Here is a 23,888-nt window from a genome sequence, read left to right as displayed (position 1 = left end):
ATAATAACTTTGAAATTTTATGTTTCAGTCACTATTAGTCCCAATCACTGCAGCAGTAGAGCTATGTTTTTATTTTCACTGTGCCAGTAGATGGCGCATAAATCGTTTAATTTTCAATATTTTTTTATGAAAATTATTTGACGTGTACTTCTTTTTATAATAAATGCCCATGCAAATTTTAAAAACAATCGGTACAGTACTTTTTATTTTAGAAATTCCCAAAAAAGTATATGAATTTCGTATTTTTACACTAGGATAGCCCCTTAAGACATTTTATTTTAACCCAATTCATCTAGTCCGAAAATGCTTCCTAAGGAAGCTAGAGCTCTTTGAAGATGGCGTCTTGTAATTAGTTTTTCTTAAATACCCCCAGAACGCTTCTATTTAGAAAAACAAAAATTGTTACGCATATTTATCTTCCGCTTTGGGTAGGTCCGCTTTGGGTAGGGTAACGGTTATTTTATCGCATAACTTTTTAGTCTTTAACTTTTAAGCATTTTTGATACTGGATCATTACATCGTGAGATATTCTAGTACTAAAAGGTACTCTTGATTTAAGTCGGTAGGATAGACCGTTTTCTAGAAAAACCAACTTGAAAATTTTTCGTTTTTTGAATTTGAAAAAAAAAATTGAAAAAAATTTTCAAAAAAAATAACGGTGTATTTTACCAACTTATACCAAGAGTAACTTTTAGTACTAGAATACCTCATAATTTAATAATCTAGAGTCAAAAATTCTTAAAAATTAAACACAAAAAAGTTATGCGATAAGATAACCCTTGACCTACACAAAACGGACGCATAGACTGGTACCAGAAATTCGCAATTAATGAAATCGACTTATCTCTGGAATATAAATAAACGTACCAGTTTTTGTTTTTCTAAATGATTTTTTTTGAAATCTTTTTTTGGAAATTCAAAAAACGAAAAATTTTCAAATCAATTTTTATAGAAATCGGTGTGTTCTACCGACTTAAAGCAAGAGTACCTTTTAGTACTAACATACCTCATAATTTAATAATCCAGTGTCAAAAATGCTTAAAAGTTAAAGACATAAAAGTTATGCGATAAAATAACTGTTGCCCTACCCAAATCGTACCCCTATGACCGGTACTAGAAGTTCACAATAAATGTAATTGATTTATCTCTGGAATATAAATATGCGTACCAATTTTCATTTTTCTAAATAAAAGCGTTCTGGAGTTATTTAAGTAAAACCAATTACAAGACGCCATCTTCAAGGAGCTCTAGCTCCCTTAGGAAGCATTTTCGGACAAGGTGAATTTGGTTAAATTGTCTTAAAATTATCTGAGGAATCTCCTGTCTTCGTTTGTCGGTAGAGTTTCTGGACACCCTGTATATGATGTAATTTAATTCAGAATGTAATGGAAGCAACAATGCTCAAGACATAACAGAAAACATCATGAATTCCTGTGGTTGCACAAGACGGTATTGAATATATCATGACATTAAGGTAACCAAGAAAGACAAAAATAAGAGACATGATAAATGATGAACATAAAAAAATCAAATTTCTACATTTAAAACAAATCTAAAATGTAGACACCTGCAACCAATATTTTAGAAAAATATTAATTTAACTGTAATGCAAATGAATAGAACCCAATCAACAAATTAAAGAAATTGAGGAAATTCAGGAAACTTAGGACAACATAAACACAACTCCATCATGTAAAATGTTCAAAATAAAATATTTATATCAGAAAACTTACATTTTAGAACAAATCCTTAGAATTAATATATCACTATTATCAAACACCTATTCCAAACTTTGAAATAAGTCAATCAATATAAAAGTATGTCTAAAAATACCTTAATGTAAAAGAATTTAAGTCATAGTATAATACTGCAAATAGATCAATTCATAATTAGGTTACTATTAGCTGAAAAAAGACAATTATACATGCTAAAAACGAATGACAACATTATTACAAATGGATGTCACACTAAAATAAAATTGACTCTATTTACTAAAAAGTGGATTTAAAATAACTAATCCAGCAATAATTAATAAAGTTAAAAACAATGAAAAACGCGAACGTGGTGGTATGATTTAAAAAAAAATCACTAATTATAAAAAATTTAAACATAATATATATAAAATATATTTATAATTTATTGACGGTTGAAAAGAAAAGGCATAAGTGATATATTGGTTAAAATTGAGATTGTTAGCATCTAGTTTAATTTTTTGGGAACTTGCACATTTTTTTTGGCCAATATTAATAAGGAACTTGCACATTTTTTTTATTACATAATAATGTTCAGTTTTGTATAAAAATGAGATTTCCAAAATTTTACGCTTCAAAAACTCATAATAACTTAGAAGTACAAATTTAAAGTCTTCTATATTTTAAAATAGTTCAAACGACCCGTGACGTCACACAGTTTAACTATATGGTTCCGTTTATGGTTATAATTAGGTATATTCTTCTTCTTCTTTAGTTTATTGGCCTCCACCTACTTGGGTATACCTCGTCGCGGAATAAAGGACAAATATTTATATTCTATTAACATTTATCGTATGTCATTGTAACAATATATACCAGTTTGTTGACATTGGAGTTTGATATAGTTATTGAAGGAAAGGAAAGAAGGTTTACTAGGGAAAATAAAACCATTTTGTAAAAGTACAAGTTTTCTATGAATAGTTCAAACGATCAAAAACACTTGTAACGTCACATAACTGTATTTTCTACTGACCTTTATAACATCTAATTTAAAATTCTGTTTACTTTGTTGGAAGAATATAAACATATAAACGGATGACGCCCAGTGGCGGATCCAGGGGAGGGCGATGGGGGCGATCAGCCCACCCTCTCTAACCAAGTTATATGTAAAGATTATAAAAACATTCATTAATTCATTTATTTTTCATAGAAATTTAGCCAATCGGCCCCCCTCTTGAAGATGTTGTACCCTGCTGGATCCGCCACTGATGACGTCACGACTCGTTTTGGCCTGGCTGGAATAATTTGAATTTTTAATCGTCTTTAGGGGCCAAACGAAAGCCAAACAAAACTTTTTTATCTTTGATACATGTTTTAAATTATGTTCTGTTGTGATTTATAACATTTTTTTCGAATTTAAAATTTTATGAATATTCCCTATTGTAATTTAAAAATAAAAACAATATTGTCATGCAGTTTATTAACAAAATAAAACTGCATCAATTAAAACAAAGGTTTATGTTTATGTTTTTGAAATTTTATAGACATTTATCGATTAGTTATTTATAAATAGATAGATTAATATGTATAAAGTAATTTTTGTTTAATCATTATTTGTTTGGTGTAAATAAAGTACTCACACTGTCAAAAAACTTGTGTCATAAAATTTAAAAACGAATTACCAATCAATCAAATATTCAAAATAATTTTATTGATTTTTATAAATTTTTACTATGTATTTGTAGAACAAATTTTAATATAATATACTGCAACATACTTAAAAATATATTTTAAATATATACCGAAAATATTATAGTACACACTTTAGCATCGTGATAATTCTTCTTTTTTTAATGAAAATAGTCTTGGAAGTTTATTTGAACTTTTATAGTGTGAGCTAGGAATTTTTGTGTATGTTTCTGATAATGAATCTATTGAAATATTCCCAAGCTCAGTGAAAGGACTATATCTAAATATCAGTTTACCATTGATTCCATATTTCATGCAGAATATGGAATTCCATATTTTATGCAGAATATGGAATGGGATGGCATCTTTGATTAGGATTTAAGATATACCAGCCTATACTGATACTAAAGATGATCCATTGAATAAGTTTGAACATAATGTAAGTCACTATTTAGTGTTTTTATGAATGACTTAAATCATTTCCTTACTAGAAATTCTCATTTGCAGTTCAAACAATATTTAAAAGTCAAACCAAAAAATACTAAATCTTGAGCTGCCCTATAACAGTTAGTACCGATTTCACCAACAACAAATAAATCAGTGAATAGTTATTGGTTGAATAAAATTAATTAGTCGAATATATTTTTATTGCGCTTTAATGCCATTTTGATAATTTAAAGTTAAACTGACGAAATTTCTTTGTTATAGATATTTAAAGAGACGTTAATTTGTCAATTTATTCGAAGAATAAATATTTATTTAATAAATAAATAAATAAATAAATTAAGTCTTATTTGATATTAGTGATAGATGTGTCAGTTTTGCTGGACGAATAATTGTATTCAACAAATAAACTACTATTCGTTGTTGGTGAAACTGGCCGTTAGTGAAATAAAAATAAATAATATAATTTTATTGTTTATCCTATAAGAATGTTTTACTTCATTTAGAACATATGTTACAGTGAAAGCTGAATATTAGTCAAGGTGTACCGTCGCTAGTGATTGTCGACCTTCACTGAAATGACCAGTGAATGTTGATAGTAGAAAATATATATCAGCTTTCACTAGGGAAGGTGAACCTTCACGGAATCAGCCTAGGGAATGTTGAACATCTGGCGGATGTGCACGGCGGGCGAACGACCTTGACCTGTCGTCAATTTAGTTTACATTTTTAATACTTTTATGAAGTTTAACTTGTTTGAACGTATTTAATACCGCATAGTATAATAATTAGTAATTTTACATTTAAGCCTGCAAGTATCTTTTTATTTGCAGATCCCAGTTTAATACTTGTCCAGTAAACATTATAAAAGAAGATGAAATTCCAATGGAAAAGACACTTACTTTACGAACAGTTGCTACTACTCAGTCAACCGGAAGTGGGCAAGGATTTTTTAAGTGCAGTTGTAACAAGAAGTGCCAAACAAAGAAGTGTTACTGCATAAAAAACAATGTTTTATGCAATTCCAAATGCCATAAAGCATTATCATGTTGCAACAAATAATTTTATTATTGTTGACTATAGTATTTTCGTCTCTATTATAGTCTTTAAATTGTAGACTATAGTTTCACGTTTTATTTTGTTCTTATTTGTTCATCTTTCAAATTCTAAATTTACTTTTGTTATAAAAGTATACGTGATTTAAGATTAGTCTTTTATTTCTCTCTAACTTTCCCTAGACTGTTGTAGAGGAGGTTGTCATTCACTATAGGAATTGTCAACCTTCACTAGTGGATGTTGATCTTGTTTGTACGTCTGTGTAACTTTCCCTAGACTGCTGTAGGGGAGGTTGACGTTCACTAAGAATGGTCAACCTTCACTAGTGAAAGTTGATCTTGTTATTTCAGAATTCAACTTTCACTAAGATGCCCAGCGAGAGTCGACCGTGACTAGTAAAGGTTAACCTTCCCTGAAACGTCAACTTTCACTGTAACATATGTAAATAACTTTTGCCTGCCAGATATCTACTAATGGCCCGTTTCACCAACGACATATAGTAGTTTGTTCGATGAATAAAGTTATTCAACCAATAAAACTGACACATCTATGTTTCACCAATGTCAAATAAGATTTTATTTATTTATAAAATAAATATTAATTCTTCGAATAAATTGACAAGTTAACCTCGCTTTAAATATCTATAACAAAGAAAATTCGTCAGTTTTACTTTAAATTATCGAAATTGCATTGAAACACAATAAAAATTCAATCAACTAATAACTTTTATTCAACCAATAACTATTCAACGATTTATTTGTTGTTGGTGAAACCGGTCCTAAGTCATTAAGTACTGAGTTAAATGTAAGTCGTTTTTGCTTATCCTTATTAATAACAAACTGTTATGTTTCTGTATTTAATATAAATGACTTACAATGTGACTTGAACCGTTTGCACAAACACAAAAACTGGAGTCCAATTTTCCTAATTTAGTCCCTATATCATAAGTGACTATAACTTGGGAAAGCCTTACTCTTTTTGGAATCTCAAGACGTGTCATAAAAATTTTGGATGAATAAATAATAAAAAACTCTAGCTTTTTTTCATAGTTCCAGTTAATGTAGAATATATGCCAATTATAAACCTTTACCTTTGAACCGTCGATGATCACAATCATAATTGCACTTAAAAAAAGATAATCAATAATAAAACTTGTTGTATAATTTGTTTCAACAGCGGCCACAATTCCAAATTCTCATGTCAGAATGGTAAAAAGATTGAGACTTACGATTATCAGGAACAGCAGCTGCAGCGATAGTTGCCTTTTGTGCTCCACCCACAGATGATCCACTATCTTGTCGTTCTAAACCAATTTTGGGTTGGGGCTCAATGATTTGGATTTGGGTTGGGGTTCTGGGGTGTTGTTGGAGTTGCTGTTGCTGCAAAAATAAATTAGCAGTTATTGCCGACCTAATAACTTAGAACTAGGTGTTGTATTGTCAGAAAATTTAAATTGCAAATAATTGTTGCGATAGTATAATCTAAACAAAAGGATGTAACAAAAAGGAAGGTCATAAATTAAATCATTCTTAAATTAGTACAAATGTACACATAAAAAAGTTACAACCCTTTGAAGTAACAAAAGATTTTTTTTCAACAAAATGGACATGTGACTTTCTTATTCACGGTGTGCAAGTACTTGGAAGGGAAACGAAAAACGACCGTGCGCGAGTCGCGGAGAAATATTGCAACTATCTTAAATAATTCATATTGTCAATTGAAATTGTCAAATTGACGTATATTTCATACCTTCTGTCATTGAAGCAGAAAAATTATATATTGCTCCACAATATTGATATGATATGCAATTATTATATAAAGGTAAATTTAATTAATTGTATTTTGAGTGCAGTACTGCATTTTAACAACTAATTTTATTTACTACATACAATTGTTCACGTTTTCATAACATAACCTGAATCTTATTTTTTCTTCTTACTATTTTTTTGGACTATGGCCTTGACAATTATCCAGTAACCAGGACTAATATAATTGGCCAATTAAAAGTGCGAATAAAAGTACAGAGCGTAGAAATAGGGGTCGCTTTGCCGAACTTGCATGGTCCCAGTTCGTGAACTTGCAGGAATATCTAAATAGAAAATATCATTGAAATTTGTGCACCACATAAAAATAAAAATACACCCCCCCCCCCCCCATTCACTGTTATTTTTTATGTCCTGCCATATGTTTATATATTATATATGTTTTTATATTCCTGCCATAAGAAAGTCACACATCCATTTTCAATTAAAATCTCATAACAGTTTTCGATATATTGGAAAAAATTTATTTTCACTTTGTAACTTCAAAAGGCTGTAACTTATTTTATGTGCGCATTTGTACTAAAGTAAGTTAGGTTCACAGGGTTAGGTATTTTTGGTCACAGAATATGTGATTTAATTTATGACCTACCTACTTGTTACAACGCTGTATATTTAGTAAAAACATGAATACATTTTTTTTTAATCCAAATGCGTTCAAGCGATGATATCGATTCTTAAAAAATGCCTTTATTGAAAAATTTAGTTCAAAATATTAGGAGAGTTCATAGAGTTGGACAAAACTTTTGTATGATTCTCTCAAATGTGGATGTATGGATATTTTTGTAATATAAAACTAATAAAAAAAAATTTATATTCTTGTGTAATTATACTTTTCAGTACAGTTTGTAAATTAACAAAAAATGATAATGACCATTTTTAAATACTTAAAAAAAAAACAAAAGAGCTTTTATAGATTTTATACTACTAATAGTGGCATTTCAAGGTCCCATATGACAAATTGAAATATAATCCCCTTCCCATATCAGTTGGCCTATCAATGGAATTTGCTGTTCATGGCGATTTTGAACAAATAACTACATTCTAAGTTTCCATATTATACAAATGGTGGAGGTAAAGTCATTTAGTCGAGGAAATGAAGCATTTTGGCTATCAATTTTTTCATCCAGCATGGATTTACTTCAAATTTTTACAGAAGGTAGGAAATAGTCCAAGAATCATTTTCTATATCATGCTGCTGTACGCTAAAACCTTGGGGGTAGTTGCCACCCCATCTCAGGGGTGGGAACTTTTTATTACATTTTAACCATGTAAATCGATGTAAAAAGTAATTTTAAGAAAAAAATGTTTTTTACATTGTCTTCGTAAAACTAATATTTTTCGAGTTATTCGTGGTTGAAAATAACAGTTTTTCGACGGAAAAATTGACTTTTTAGAGGGTCTTTTGAGAATAACTCGAAAAATATGCATTTAATCAAAAAAACTGTAGATATCAAACTTGTATCTTTTATTAACACAAACGAAACTGTTTTTCTATAATATGTTTACTACCAATACAAACCGAGATACGGCATGTTAAAGGTTAGCTTTTTTCGTCAAATGCATAATTTGAAATAATCAAAGCCAAATAACGGGAAAACTTTGCATTTTTCCAGGAAAACTTACATGATGTTTTTTCAAGCATACAATAAGATCTTTCAAAAAAAATAATAAAAGTTTCTAGCATAAAAATTAAGCAACTTATGATCAAAAAAGTCGGTACCTGTTTTTCTCTACGAAAAAAAAAAACAGTGAAAACAACTCCCTAACTGCCCTTGTAACTAAAAATTAGTCTTCGCCTTTCTGTAATTCCTTTTATATATATTATCAATACACCCAAAAAGTTTGACCTATTTAAAACGCCTAATTTTAGAAAAATTGGAGTTTAAAGAAAAATTGATTTTTTGCAATTTTGCATTTTTTATCATTTTCTTCAAAATATCTCCGAGAATACTGGAGATACGAAAAAAATGATAGACTACTAAATTGTAGCTTTTTTAATAGCTAAAATTTCCTTATGAATAGATTTTCATTACAGTGAACAGTTAGCGAGATATAGCTGTTTAAAACATCTATTTACGAGCAACCATCCCCTTATTCGAGCCCTTTAAACCTACCTCAATTAAAAATTAAGTGATCTTACGGAATTTAATTTACACAGCCTTATTACTCTTTAAAAATCCTACAAAACTATTATTGAAAAAACTTTTTATCGCCAAAAATGAAGGAGCTATGTTTATAAAACTAATTTTTTTTTTTTCGAAAAATTCGAATAGTCCCCTTTTAGAGCATTTTCAATGTACCTATATAATACCACAGAGCCGGTTCGTATACTAGATGACTAAAAATCTATTTTTTATGTTTATTTTTATATATTTGTAAACTCGTATTTTTGTGTAAATAAATGTTTTTATAATTCTTTAATTCTACTTTTTTTTCTGTATAGATCTATTAAATTGTCTACTTATAAAAATTGCAATGTTATTAAGGGTGGTTTTTAAGGGTTGAAATATTATGATATTCTATTCTAAAGCAGTGGTTCTCAAATTGTTTGAGTCATGTACCACAAAATACTTTTTTTAATATTTTTAGTACCACCTAACTGAAATAACGACCTATCTAGATAGGTAATCTAATTAACTGTAATAGTGGTGATTTTGACAGTTTTGCGTTTTGTGTACCACCGCAAATAATGATATGTACCACCAGTGGTACATGTACCACAGATTGAGAACCGCTGTTCTAAAGCATAAAACAATCATTATTTAACCAAACAAAACCAAATTTTACCTATATTAAAGTTTACAATGTTTTTATATAATTTTTGACAATAAGGGTAGTTTAGACCCCTAAAAACAATCAACGCCCTTGATCATGATATAGAATATGAAGTACAGGGTAAGATGATCCTCACCCCAAATTTTTATGTAAATTGATGCAAGCCGAAATTATTCTTTTAGGATAAGTAAACTTTTCATATATATCTCCAACAAGGGTGGTTTTAAGGGTTGAAATATTGTGATATTATATCTCAAAGCACAAAACAATCATTACGTAACTAATAAGAAGCAAATGTTGACAATATTAAAGTTTAAAATGTTATTTTATAATTTTTTACAATTAGGGGTGGTTTTCACCCTTAAAAAACCAAAAGCGCACAACGGCTCAATATAGAAAATGAACTAGAAGGTGAAATGACCCTAATTCCAAATTTTTGTACAAATTGATGCTGGACGAAAAAATTGCGAGGATTTGCCATTTTTCCAGCTTCATTTCCTCGACTAATTGATGAGAAAATTTATTCAGTTATCATTAATTTTTAGCTGTAACCGGATCTACGAGTCGAATATTTGGAAAGGTTTTAAAGAACGGAATCGAGAGAGAGTACATGGATTATGAAGCAGAAGAACAAGCAGGATTTCGTACGGGTCGATCCACTATTGACCACATTTTCTCCTTAATCCAGATAATAGAAAAAAAGAGATTCATATGTTGTTAGTCGACCTACAGAAAGCCTACGACAGCGTTCCACTGAAGCTGTGGCAATCAATGGAAGGCACGAATATTAATATAGAATTAATAAAAGCCGTCAAAGTGCTAAACAACCAACCAATAACAAAAATAAAAGCAGGGACACAAATAACAACAGGATTTATAACATCAAAAGGGATGTTGTCTGTCCCCCACGTTATTTAAAATATACCTCGAAAGTGCTTTAAAAAGATGGAAACAAAAATGTAGGACAATGGGGATACCACTCACCAACACTATGGTATATACGCTCAACTTTGCAGGCGATCAAGTAATAATGGCTCAAGATTATGACGATTTAAACTATATGGCACGAAAATGAATTGAAGAGTATGATATATGGGGTCTAGAAGTAAATAAAAAGAAAACCGAACACTTGTGCATTGGAGGAGAACAAAAAGATCTCATATTAGACGATAACACCACGATAAAGCACTGCTGTGACCACAAGTATCTAGGTATCACTATTTCGCGCGATGGTACATTAGACAAAGCCATAAGAGAGAGAAATATGTCAGGGAGAAAAGCCATCATAATGTTAAACAGTATTTTATGGGACCAATTCATCAGCAAAGAAAATAAAAAGAGGATATATGAGACTATAGTAAAAAGTATCACTTTATACAGCTGTGAGGTATGACCACTGAAAGAAAGAACACTGGCAACGCTGAGAGCAACGGAAATGGATTTTTGGAGAAAAGCCGTAGGAAGACCTAGAAGAGAAAGGATTACCAATGAACGCATTAGAGAAATAATGGAAATCAAACGAACAATCACATATGACCTAACAACAAAACAACTTATCTGGTTCGGACATATACAAAGAATGGATGAACAACGAATACCAAAAGAAATATTAAAATGGCAACCAGAAGGAAAGAGAAAACGAGGTAGACCGAGAAAAAGTTGGAGCGAAGGAATAAATAAAGAGCTGAGAGAAAGGGCCATAGAAGAGGACCTATGGAACAACCGGAAGAAGTGGCGATTGGAAGTCGTAAAACGGCGGAGAACGTTATAAACCGACATGTAGTAGTAGTATTAATTTTTTAATTCTAGAAAATCCAATTTGGAAATCATGAATATGTTGGCAAATGTTAGGTACCCGTATGCGTATAGTGTTAGAAATATAATGAGATGATACAAAACTGCAGGGTGTGTCGTTACAAAAATTTAGAAACAGAAAAAAGGAAAATAACCAAAGCAGATTGAAAGGCATTAATAAGTGTTTTATGGAGTGACAATGTTGAAAGACATGTTTCTAGATCAATATAAAGTTACATGTATAGAAATCGGCCCACACTTGGTCATTTTTGATGTCTCATATTTCCTAAACCTGTCGGACGATTTAAGTGATTTTTTTAACATGTTATAGCCTGATTCTTAACAGTACCACTGTAATAATATTGTTGCTAAACAGGTAAATTTTCATTGTATACCGGGTGTACCAATCAACCTGTGTTTTTTTCTCAAAGTTCGCATCACCTGTGCACCCTTATCTTCTTCTTCTTCTACGGCACTACAGCCCAAATTGATCCTTGGCCTCCTATATTTTTTGCTTCTACCCTTGCCTGTCTGTGGCTGCTCTTCTCCATACACGGACTCGCTAAAAGGGCTTGTGCGTCGCTGTTTATTGTGTCTTCCCAGTGCTTTCGTGGCTTCCCAACCGGTCTCTTTCCTTGCATTCTAGCATTCAGTGCTCGTTTAGGTAGCCTATCCTCTCCCATTCTTATCACATGTCCGGCCCATTGCAATCTTTGTATTCTAATGAAGTCTGACAGGGGCGTTTCCTTATAAAGTTGATAAAGCTCGTTGTTGTATCGACTTCTGAAGATTCCGTTTTCCCTCACAGGTCCTAGTATTCTCCTAAGTACTTTCCTTTCGACTGTGTCGAGTTTGTTTTTGGATGTTTCTTTCAGGACCCAGGCTTCACTGCCATAGCATGTTATTGGTCGAATTAAGGTTTTATAGATTCTCATCTTTGTATTTCGGTGGACACTTTAGACTGAAATATATGGGAGAGGGCAAAATAAGCTCTGTTTGCCTGCGTTATTCTCTTCCGTATTTCTCCATCTTCTGATCCGTCGCCATATATTTCTACTCCCAGGTATGTAAACTTTTCAACCGTTTCAATGTCATCTTCATGTATAATGTTTTCTGGGACTATATTTCTTCTCGTCTGTCATTATTTTTGTTTTTTCTGTGTTAATTTCCAGACCTAGCTTTTTTGTTTGTGTTTTTAACTCTGCATATGTTTCCTGTGCCCCTGTTGATGTTCTACTCATAATATTAATATCATCAGCATAAGCGGCCAGTTGAACCGTTCGGTTGGTCAGTAGGTGCACCCTTATCTAGCATTTATAAAATACTGAAATTAAAACTCAACTATAGTCTCAGGTTTTCTTAACATTCTGTTTTTTGATTCATTCGTTTATGTTGGATAATAAAAAAGTTAGGTACTTTAACAACTAGACATGTTCTTCATCAATACACAGTGTTTCTAAATAAGTGCGACAAACTTTAAGGGATAATTCTGCATGAAAAAATAATGACAGTTGGCTTTATAAACGTAGATCCGCAAATGTTTCGTTTCCGAGATACGGGATGTTGAATTATTTCTTACAAACTGACGATTTATTTTATTGCTTTAAAACCGGTTGAGATATGCCAATGAAATTGGGTGGGTTTTAACAAGTAGTTATTGCACATTTTTTGACATACAATTAAGAATTTAATGTTCGCCATTAGCGCGCATACGTGTAATATGACCGATCATATTACCCGTATGCACGCTAATGGTGAATATAAAATTCTTAATTTTAGGTCAAAAAATCCGCTATATATAACTATCTCTTAAAAACTACCAAATTTCATTTGCATATCTCAACTGGTTTTAAAGCAATAAATAAATCGTCAGTTTGTAAGAAAAAATTCAACATCCCGTATCTATCTCGGAAACGAAACATTTGCGGACATACGTTTATAAAGCCTACTGTCATTATTTTTTCATGCAGAATTACCCCTTAAAGGCACTTATTTAAAAACACCGTGTATTGATGAAGACCATGTCTAGTTCTTAAAGTACCTAACTTTTTTATTATCCAACATAAACGAATGAATCAAAAAACGTAATGTTAAGAAAACCTGAGGCTATAGTTGGGTTTTAATTTCAGTATTTTATAAATGCTAGAATATTCCACAGGGTGATGCGAACTTTGAAAAAAAAAACACAGTTTGATTGGTACGCCCGGTATGCAATGAAAATTTACCTGTTTAGCAACAATATTATTACAGTGGTATTGATAAAGAATCAGGCTATAACATGTTCAAAAATCACTTAAATCGGCCAACAGGTTTAGGAAATATGAGACATCAAAAATGACCAAATTTTTAAGTGGGCCGATTTCTATGCACGTAAGTTTGACCCACAAATTTGACCCATGCAATATGACCCACAAATTAGGATTTTACACTTACAAAGTAAGTAACTTTCATTTAGAAGAGACCATTAAGAGTTGTAAGACTAATTAGGGTCAACGATAAGCTGGGATGGTACTTGTATGAAAGATATAGAAATGAAAATAGCACGGGAAAATTAGCCACGAAAGTGAAATGGAATAACACTCTAACCAACGAAAACACAAAAAAGGATAAAAGATGAAAGGAGAACAAGCCTGCGTTCTTTCCGATGAGGCTCCAATAAGAGCCGAAAATCGCGATTCAAGGGACAGGACTGTGCTCCGTATTCTAATTGAAAAGTAAGATTGTTTTGCCTTCGCATTGCAACTGAATTAAAAATAAAATTTTTATTTTATTTTTACAAAAAAGGATATTTCATAGCATAGTGCTGAATATTACCCTATATGGAACCGAAGTATGGCCAATGACTACAACAATACAAAATAAAATATAAACAGTGGAATTGGAGTTTATGACAAGATGTCTACAAATCACCAGAGAGGATAGAATAAGAACAAAGGAAATATGGAAGTAGAATGCTGAATTACAAAAAAGTTGGAAAACAGAACCCTGTTTCACCCTGTACAGGCATGCAAAAAAGATATCAGAGCACAGGTGGCCGAAAAGAACACTGGACTGGGACCCGGCGGAAAGAAGACCGAGAGAAAGACCTGCTATGAGATGGAAAACTTACATAGGAAATGCTATGGTAGATAGATCTCACAGATGGCGACTGGAATAGTGTGTCACAGAATAGAGTGCAGTGGAGGACGAAAATGGCGAACTCATAATGGAAAAAAGCTGAAGAAGAAGAAGTAACATACATAGTTAAAAAAAATTAAGTATGAATTAATTCTGAAAAATTTATTTTTGTTTCAAAAGAGCATAAAAATTAACCATATTCACGATGGGATGCAATACAATGGAATCTAGATTTGAAGTGTGTGCTGGAGACAGAAGGAGTCACGTTATTCCCAGGAAAAATAAAGCTTTTCATCCCAACTGTCTCAAAATAAAAATCAAATTTTCTGGTGCTAACATGATCTTGGGCAGCATGCCCTCTAAAAGTGTGGGAAAGTTACATTTTATTGACGAATTGTAAACACTGATAAAACTTTGAAGATTCTCTTTTACCTATTATTAAACAAAATTTAATAAAATTTCTATAATTATGGAAATCCAAAAATGTTGTTTGATGAATTAGAACTTAAGTTTATGAACTGACACACACAAAGCTCAGTGTGCAGTATTGGGACCATGCAAGTTTGGAAGAGCGACATTTGGTTTCATAGCTAAGCAACATTTTTAGCACTTTTAATTATATTGGCCAATTATATTAGTCCTGGTTACTGGATAATTGTCAAGGCCATAGCCGAAATAAACAATAAGAAGAAAAAGTAAGACTGAGGTTATGTTATTAAAAAGTGAACATTGTACTTATGTAGTAAATAAAATTAATTATTAAAATGCAGTATTACAAGCAAAATGCAATTAAGTAATAATAATTTAAATTAGGTATGAAGTATACGTAAATTTGACAATTTCAATTGACAATTAGAATTATTTAAGAAATATGTTAAGAAAGTTGCAAAATTTCTCCGTTACTCTGTGCTCTGTTACTTGCACTATTGTGCAAGTACTTGCACACAGCGAATAGGGACCAATACTGTATAAGGAACCAAAAAGTCTTACCGCCATAAAAACAAACGCCGCTTTACCGCCGGTGACTCATAGGAAGGGCATGAAAAAGGTGACTAGACGATATAAAAGAGTTTGATGACAAAGGTTTGAAGTGTCCAAACCATGACATCAATAATTAAAAGGGGATTGCATAGAAGGCAAGGGCTATATTATGAGCACAGATTATAAGGAATGGTAAAGAGGGATAGCTATATTCATTGTTTCTTTTTCAGTTGGTAGTATAATAGTTACAGGACTTTTAGTCCGACACACCCCATAAATAAATAGCTGTATTTTTTGACCCAATTGGAGCATGCTAACAGGCATTTTCAATTTCTCTTGTTTCTCAATTGTCACTGGTTTTTCAGAGTTCAAACTCACACTTAAAAAACCACTGTCAATTACATTTAGCTATCAGTGCTTAACAAAAAGGGTCAACAAAATGTAAAAACTTTTCCCAGTATGTATTTAATTTTGATGAAAATTAATTACCTGTTGAATAGGAGGAGGCCTATGTTGCTGATGTTGTTTTTCAATATTAGCACTAACATCCTTAGCTACGATAGCACTGTCTTTCAAGACAGGCAATACCTGAGTAGGATTCGTTGATTGGATAATAGAAGACGAAGAAATTTCCTGTACCTAAAATAAACACAAATTTTAATTACATATAATTATTGTATATATTGTAGTTATTGCACTTGTTCATTAAAAATCCATTATTGATTTGTTAAAATAAAGTTCACGAAAAACTAAAATGTAATTCATACAATTCCAGAACATTGATAAGGGAATTTATTTGTTTACAATTTTAAAATCATTGCTTAAATCTGATCAATTATACCAAAGCAGACATCTTAGGCGAGCCCCTAATTTGAGGCTTAGAAATCGAAAAAGCGACCATGATATGTGAATGGCAAATTTTGGTCACTCTTTATGTTTTCGAGGTCGCTGAAGCCGAATATGAAGTTTATTTTTATCTAAAATTGGTGGAACATGTTTAAAAATCAAATTTTATGGAAAAATGCGAAAAATCAGTTGATGTTTTTTCATATTTACCTCGTTGTATCTTTGGTAGCTGCAAACATTTTCTTTTGAAAAATTTACTGTGTCATCTTTAAAGAATTTAGATAACAATGGGATTTGTCCGAGATGTTTAAACAAATTGTTGTTAGATTTCATTAGTTTCACGTTTACTTAAAAAAGTGGGGTGACAAACTTCTTAGTTTATAATTTAATTAACACAACATTAATGCCCAGTTGCACCAACAGACTGTAAATCATTGATCAATGGTTATTTTTCAAACGGGTTGCACCATTCAAAATAACTGTTGGTTTACAAGCCGACAATATATGTGGCAACATCGTACTTCATTCAATTATTTCATTCGAATCCGAGTGTCGTCTGTCAAACAAGATTGTCAAAGAAAGTTTTTGTAAGGTTATGTCAATTGAATTGAACTTGAATTGAACCATAAATTGAACTACATTGTTTTCTTGCAATTTTATTTGTATTATACTTATCATACTTACGATGGAAAATAAAGGAAGCCACTTCTCTAGTTTAGAGAAAGATATAATTTCAGATTTAGCTATTAAATATAAATTTATAATAGAAAATAAACAAACAGATGGTGTGACAAATAAACAAAAAGCCATTGCATGGGAAAATATTAGCTTGTATATGGGAAAATATTATACCTTGCTTTAAATTCATCTTCATTATACTTATTATACAAATCATTGCGATCTCTTACAGATATTATATTTGGTAGCATATGCATTATATTTTCCAAATCATATTGGAGTGTGGACAGTACAGACAAAATATTAAAGTAATGTATGAAAAGTTAATTGATCCTTTACCTGCCAATTTAAACGAAATTCTTTTTCCAAAAAATAAGCAGACCTTACAATGTCTTTACGAATATGTAACGTCCTGTAAATTTAAATTTTAAATAGGCTTAGATAATAAAATTAAAAATTGTAAAAATTTCACACAAAATTGAAAAATGTATCCATTAATATATTATAACACCCTGTAAAATTAGATAATAAGTAGGCTTAGATATTAACTTAAAATTGTTATTGTAATATCATTAAAAAAATAACAAATAGTCTGGCTAATTGGCTATGTCAAAGCCATTAATAAAAAAAAATCTTCCAAATCGTCAGAAGATGAACTTGATGATAAATCCATTTTTATAAATTATAATCTATGATGATACTATGATACTTTATTAGATAATAATTATAAAATAAGAACACTTTAACAACATAAACAGAATAAACGTCAAACGTCAGGTAAAAAACGAGTCGATTTTTTAAATAACCGCAGAAAATCGGGCGGTTAATTTTGATAGATCAAAAACTGTCGGTTTTAATCGAGTAATGGTCGGTGCAACGCATTTTAAAATAAACGGGCAATCCAAATCAAAAAATCAATCGTTTATTTGTTGGTGCAACTGGCTATAAAACATATGTCATGAAGAAGTTTTCTGAAAAATTTCAAGTCAAAATATGCAATAGGAAAAAAGTTATGTGACTTTATAGACGAGTGGCACTCCCCCAAAAAAACGCTTATTTCTCGAGATACTGACCACGGTGTGGTGAATGGCTAATCTTGGTCATACTTTATGTTTTTGATGGTTCTCTTTCCATATGACAGAATAAATTATTATCGAGAGCCGAAAGTCCCTTAGAATAAATAAAAAGTTTCTTTTGAATGAGATATTTGAAATTTAAAATCACACTACATTTTCTCTTAGTTTTGCACCCCTGTAACTTATTAAAATAAACATTATAGAAGTTTTCAGGGTCTTTCGGCCCTCGATAATAACATCTTCTTTCATTCTGCGTTTAAATTTTTCAAAAATACTTATTAGTTTTCTCAGGATTCGAAAAAAATGAATCCCATTTAAGTAGCATTGAAGCCGAAGGTTTGTACCGATCCCCTTAACACTAAGATGAAGTCAAGAATTCATAAAGCCAATAATGACATAATGATATGCATCAGAAACAAGACCAGATATAGCCACAACACAAAGACTACTAGAAACGGCAAAATTAGAATACATACTAAGAATTACAGAAAATATGCTGAGATATCGCAAGAGGAGTGAAGACATTAGAAGAAAATTTAGCATACAGTGTTCAAATGAACACTAAATAGAAAAAAGAATGTAATAACCACATAAGCAGAATGGGGGAGACACGTGTGGTCAAAATAACAAGAAATAAATCGCCAATCGGTAGAAGTAGGATGTTGGAGAAGAAAAGATGGAGTGACAACCTTCCATAGAGGCATCAACCTGCCAATCAAAAAGCAGAATTGCGTATAAAGAGGAAGAAGAAGAAGAAAACTGCACACGGTACTTCATGTTAAATATTTTGATAGAAACCACCTGCTTACCTCGTCTTTCGTATTGGAAGATTCTTTATCACTAACAACCTCTTTGATTGTGCCAATCGTAACTGGAGGAGCCTTTTCCATAACCACTGGAGCCTCCTTAATTGTCTCGCTTCCTCTAGATGACTGCTCCCTCTGTTTCCGGCCTTTAACGGGACTTTCCCTGTCTTTAGGTAACTTATTCGGTAATAACGTCACTTCGACAGCATCAATATTCGCAGATACTATCGGCGTTTCTTTGGTGACTGCTGAAGGCAATACGAATTCTTTCGCTCCAGCCTGTAACATAGATCAATTTTGGATTAGAAAGAGTGAAAATTTTTAACAACTATAAGAGGTTTGTTATTAACTTTAATAAGAGAAAATTAGACATATTTATGGCAAATGTTATGACCAAAAAATATTTTTGTGGACAAAAGTTTGACAGTGTTGGGCGAATAATTGACATCTGTATTTCTATACAGTATCGGCAATACTTTACTGCGGTACCTGTTGAGAATATGAAAAGAGCAAGAGAGCTACAATGGGATAAAATCATGGAAAGATCATTAACTAAAACATAAAAATGTCAAATTGAAAAATACCAATTTATTAATTTAGAATAAAAGAACTAAGAAAAAAGGGACAATCAGATCAAACATATCAAACCAAAGATCCTTAGGAAGACTAATTTATGCAATATGTGAAAACAGCATCTGGAGAGGACCATATTTTAGTTATTTAAAATATATAAACAATTAACAGATGACAGGGATGTAATAATATCCTTCATAAAAATAGGTAGGCAAAGATGAGCCAGCCGTTTGTCAAGAGCGAATGAAATTCCAGACGAATTTTATGATCAATACCTGTGGGACATAGACGTAGGGGCAAGTCCAGATTGAGGCTAGAAAGATGCTGTATATGAGGAAGACTAAGGGCGCGTCCATAGTGCACGTTGGTTTCCGAAGTTCCAAAGTTGGGCTATCCAAAGTTCACCTGACCGCTGTTATTAGGATTATTCGCACACGGACTCGGCTTTCTGACTCGGAAACCAGCGTGCACTATGGACGCGCCCTTAAGCAGCAAATTAGCAACAGTTGAAAATTGATAGAATCGACTAGCTAAATAGATTTAGTCAGGTCAAGGCTCAACTGGAGTTGTAGTACAACTGCCTATAAATTGCCTACCTCACAATCGGCATTACAACATATTTTAAGGTCTATGTGGCAAATGAGTGGAGTTAGGCTATTTTGCCAGAAATGACTTCATATGAAGTAACGAAGATTGGATGGATTCAACAAGATGATAAGTTACATTCGAAGGAAATACTGCAATGGAGTATTTACAAAAGTAATATTAAATCAATAAAATTGTGTTTTGACTAGGAAAGTTTTGGGGTAGTTCCGATTTCTTCCATTATATATGTATTTTGGACTGCTGAATCCGAATATGAGGTTTGCAGACAAAATTTCTTGACGGAACATTGAAAAAATCGTAAAATTTCTGCTTTTTCTTGCATTTTTGGTTAAATCTCTAAAACTATTAACTTTCAGCAAATGGTCTGTTAACAGAAATTAAAGTACTTAAAATTCTCTACAAATATCAGTATTTATTTTTTTTTAGACGAACCCTTTGGTCTAAAATGCAAATTGAAAATTGCCAATTTTTAAAGGTCTCGGCAAAACCCACTTTTTACATTCCAAAACTTTATTTTTTATTAGAATGCTGTCATTTGATAAATTTCTCCTAGTTTTCTGCACAAATAATACATGTTAGTTCATATGGTATGCCTCTTGTGACAGCTTCCATGAATCCATTGCATCCTAAGAGGCCGGGAATGTCTCTGATTTTCCCTTAGAGCCACAGAAGATCAGGCACAGATGGAGTCACAGTTTCAGTTGGTGTGAACATTTCCTTCGGATCTGTTATCTTGATTTCTGATAAACCTTGAGGTTTTGTCCTTTTAAAATGAATTAGTTGAACAGCTCCGTGACTTCCATAAACCTCAGGCGCGGGTTTAGCTTTTAACCGAGGAATGGACTGGCTAGAAGCTACTGTATGTTTTGGTGCAATACAAGAAATGCCACCTATGACGTGAAAAGTTTGGTATCCGTCGATTGTATCTACGTTAAAATCAGCGTTATCGTACACCTGCTGTGTAAAGCACGGCAGGTCAATTTTCGGAGGATCGACTGCGAATGCTGACACTTCCAGGCAAACAGCTTCTGTATAGGATGAACAAATCCCAAAGAGGAAACTACATCAACCTATTTTCTTGAGCCGTATTTTTTGTAGAGAAAACGGCCAACTCTGCAAGGAATGGTGAGACGAATTATCTGGGCCTTACTGACAAGACTTTGAGCAAGGGCGTTGCTTGTCTGGAAGTGTCAGCAATCGCAAGCGATCCGCAGAAAATGGACCAGCCGTGCTTTACACAACACGTGTACGATATACTGATTTTAACGTCCATACAATCGACAGATACCACACTTTTCACGTCATGGATGGCATTTCTTGTATTGCACCAAAACATACAGTAACTCCTAGCCAATCCATTCCTCGGTTAAAAGCTAAACCCGCGCCTGAGGTTTATGGAAGTCACGGAGCTGTTCAACTAATTCATTTTAAAAGGACAAAACCTCAAGGTTTATCAGAAATCAAGATAACAGATCCGAAGGAAATGTTCACACCAACTGAAACTGTGACTCCATCTGTGCCTGATCTTCTGTGGCTCTAAGGGAAAATCAGAGACATTCCCGGCCTCTTAGGATGCAATGGATTCATGGAAGCTGTCACAAGAGGCATACCATATGAACTAACATGTATTATTTGTGCAGAAAACTAGGAGAAATTTATCAAATGACAGCATTCTAATAAAAAATAAAGTTTTGGAGAGAGCGTTAAAAATTGGCAATTTTCAACTTGCACTTTAGACCGAACGGTTCGCCTGAAAAAAAAGTAAATAGTGATCTTGGTAGAAAATTTTAAGTACTTTAATTTCTGTTAACAGACCATTTACTAAAAGTTAATAGTTTTCGAGATTTGAGCAAAAAAGCGGGAAAGAACAGAAATTTTTCGCTTTTTCCACGATTTTTTCAACGTTCCGTCAAGAAATTTTGTCCGCAAACCTTATATTCGGATTCAGCAGCCCAAAATACATATAAAATGAAAGAAATCAGAACTACCCCAAAACTTTCCCACTAGGGAGCTCGTAGAATACAAATTGACTGAATTATATTTATGCAGCAGGGAAAAGCGGTAAACATTCTAAGCTCTCTACTATGGTCTAACTAAATATATAAGACAAAAACTAAACTGACAACCTATCGTACCTTGGTAGAGCCCATTATGACTTATGGGGCAGAAGTTTTGACATCACGAAACAAAGAGAGAAAAAGAATAGAAGTAGTAGAAATGGATTATTTAAGGAGAGCGTGTGGTACATCCAAAAAAAGATCACATCAGGAATGAAGATATTAGGAGGACAAATACTGTATATTCCAGTGTAGATAGAATTGAAACAAGACAACTAGTGTGGTATGGTCACGTGAAACGAATGAATGAAGATAGATGGCCAAAGAAAGCTTTAACTTACATACCACAACAAAAAAGAAGGGGAAGGCCTGGGAAGAAAATGTACGGCACATCATGAGAGATAGAGCCATCAAAGAAGACGAATGGATGGACAGAAAACGATGGCGGTTGAAATGCGAGAAGCGGCAGAAGCTGTAGGAACCTCAGTTATAGATATAGATAGAATATTATTTATCCAAGCATCGATTCAGAATTAGACTGATGTGATATGTATACAAACTCTGAATCATGCATGTTGCAACAAAAGTCATGTTCAATAAGAAAACTTAAACGATTCCCAATTAAATAACTATTTTCGAGAGCAAACATTTTTGGACGATTTTATAGTCTGATTTTGCTTTCAATTTCTTTTAATTATTTTATTCTAATGTTAATATAATATTATAACAATAAAGGAAAACTAATCTATTTATTAATCAAGTAAACTATTTCAAAAATCACTTAACGTTATTTGCCGAAGATAACTACTAACAATAACATTATATGACTAACACTCTTATCAACTATATTATTGACGAAAAATTGTCACACTATCTTAAGTATAAACAAATTTAATCCATTATCAGAGGTTTCTCACCAAAAAAATAATTTTTCTTGCGCGTGTTACAAGTAGGTTGTGCGCAACTCGCACGTCATATCCGATGAGTAGCACTTGATTTTTTCACAAAATCATCATTTTGGGGTCTACCCCAAAATCCCGACGGCCAAAATCCCGACAGGTTTGATAAGTTTCTTTTTAACATATAATTACATTTATTTCTTGTTTTTTGTTTATGGCCATCTGTTTTTTATTTTTTGTTACTAAACAAAAGTATTGTGTATTAAAAGTATTAAACAAAAGTCGGAATTTTTACTTATGCGAGGATTGTTGCATGTCGGGATTTTGGCTGTCGGGATTTTGGGCGGCACCGATCATTTTGTATATAGTCAACATTCAAGAGTTTGGATACATCTCATTTTTTGCGAAAATGTCCATAGTATATTAGGTCTGGATCCCGAGTATGAAAAAAAGTTGATTAATAGCAAGCTGAAAATTTATTAATAGCTTAAGGGTGTCTAGTCGGACAAACTTTGATATATGGGAACACTGGAACAGGGGCAGTTTTAATTGTGGAACAGGTTAAAAATTTGGAACAGTCAGAGAACGAAAACGGCACATTTATTTTGTCCGACAGAATAGACTTAAACTCTCCGAACAGAGATTAAACTCTCATGCAAAAATCAGACTGCTATTTATCACCAAATGGGAGTTTTAATGAGTGGAACATGTAGAATATGTCAAATGACAGGAATTATAACAGGTGATAAATAGCAGTCTGATTTTCGCATGAGAGTTTAATCTCTGTTCGGAGAGTTTAAGTCTATTCTGTCGGACAAAATAAATGTGCCGATTTCGTGGTCTGTGTTTATCCCCCACACCGCAACTGACGTGAATAAGCTCTCGGTGTTGATCACTTAAAGTATGGAGAAGCAGGCCTACGTTCTCTCCGATGAGAGATAGAGCAACAAGAGTCGAAAATCGTCGATTCAGTGGGC

At 32.5% G+C, this 23,888-nt stretch overlaps 1 protein-coding gene across 4 annotated transcripts in view; it reads right to left on the bottom strand.

The window, feature by feature from the left end:
• Positions 1 to 23,888, bottom strand: part of LOC114326358 (eukaryotic translation initiation factor 4 gamma 3) — a 394,838-nt gene that overhangs the window by 147,561 nt on the left and 223,389 nt on the right. For all 4 annotated transcript variants that reach the window (XM_050641529.1, XM_050641532.1, XM_050641538.1 and 1 more), the window contains 3 exons: positions 18,780 to 19,055; positions 15,860 to 16,009; positions 6,109 to 6,259 (listed from right to left, as the gene is read on the bottom strand). In XM_050641529.1, coding sequence (XP_050497486.1) covers positions 6,109 to 6,259; positions 15,860 to 16,009; positions 18,780 to 19,055 — 577 coding nt within the window. The remainder of the gene's footprint in view (positions 1 to 6,108; positions 6,260 to 15,859; positions 16,010 to 18,779; positions 19,056 to 23,888) is intronic.

Source organism: Diabrotica virgifera, chromosome 1, assembly GCF_917563875.1.
Source record: "Diabrotica virgifera virgifera chromosome 1, PGI_DIABVI_V3a".
Lineage (NCBI taxonomy): Eukaryota > Metazoa > Arthropoda > Insecta > Coleoptera > Chrysomelidae > Diabrotica > Diabrotica virgifera.
Note: the sequence above shows the minus strand (reverse complement) of the source record. Positions and strands in the feature narration are given on the sequence as shown.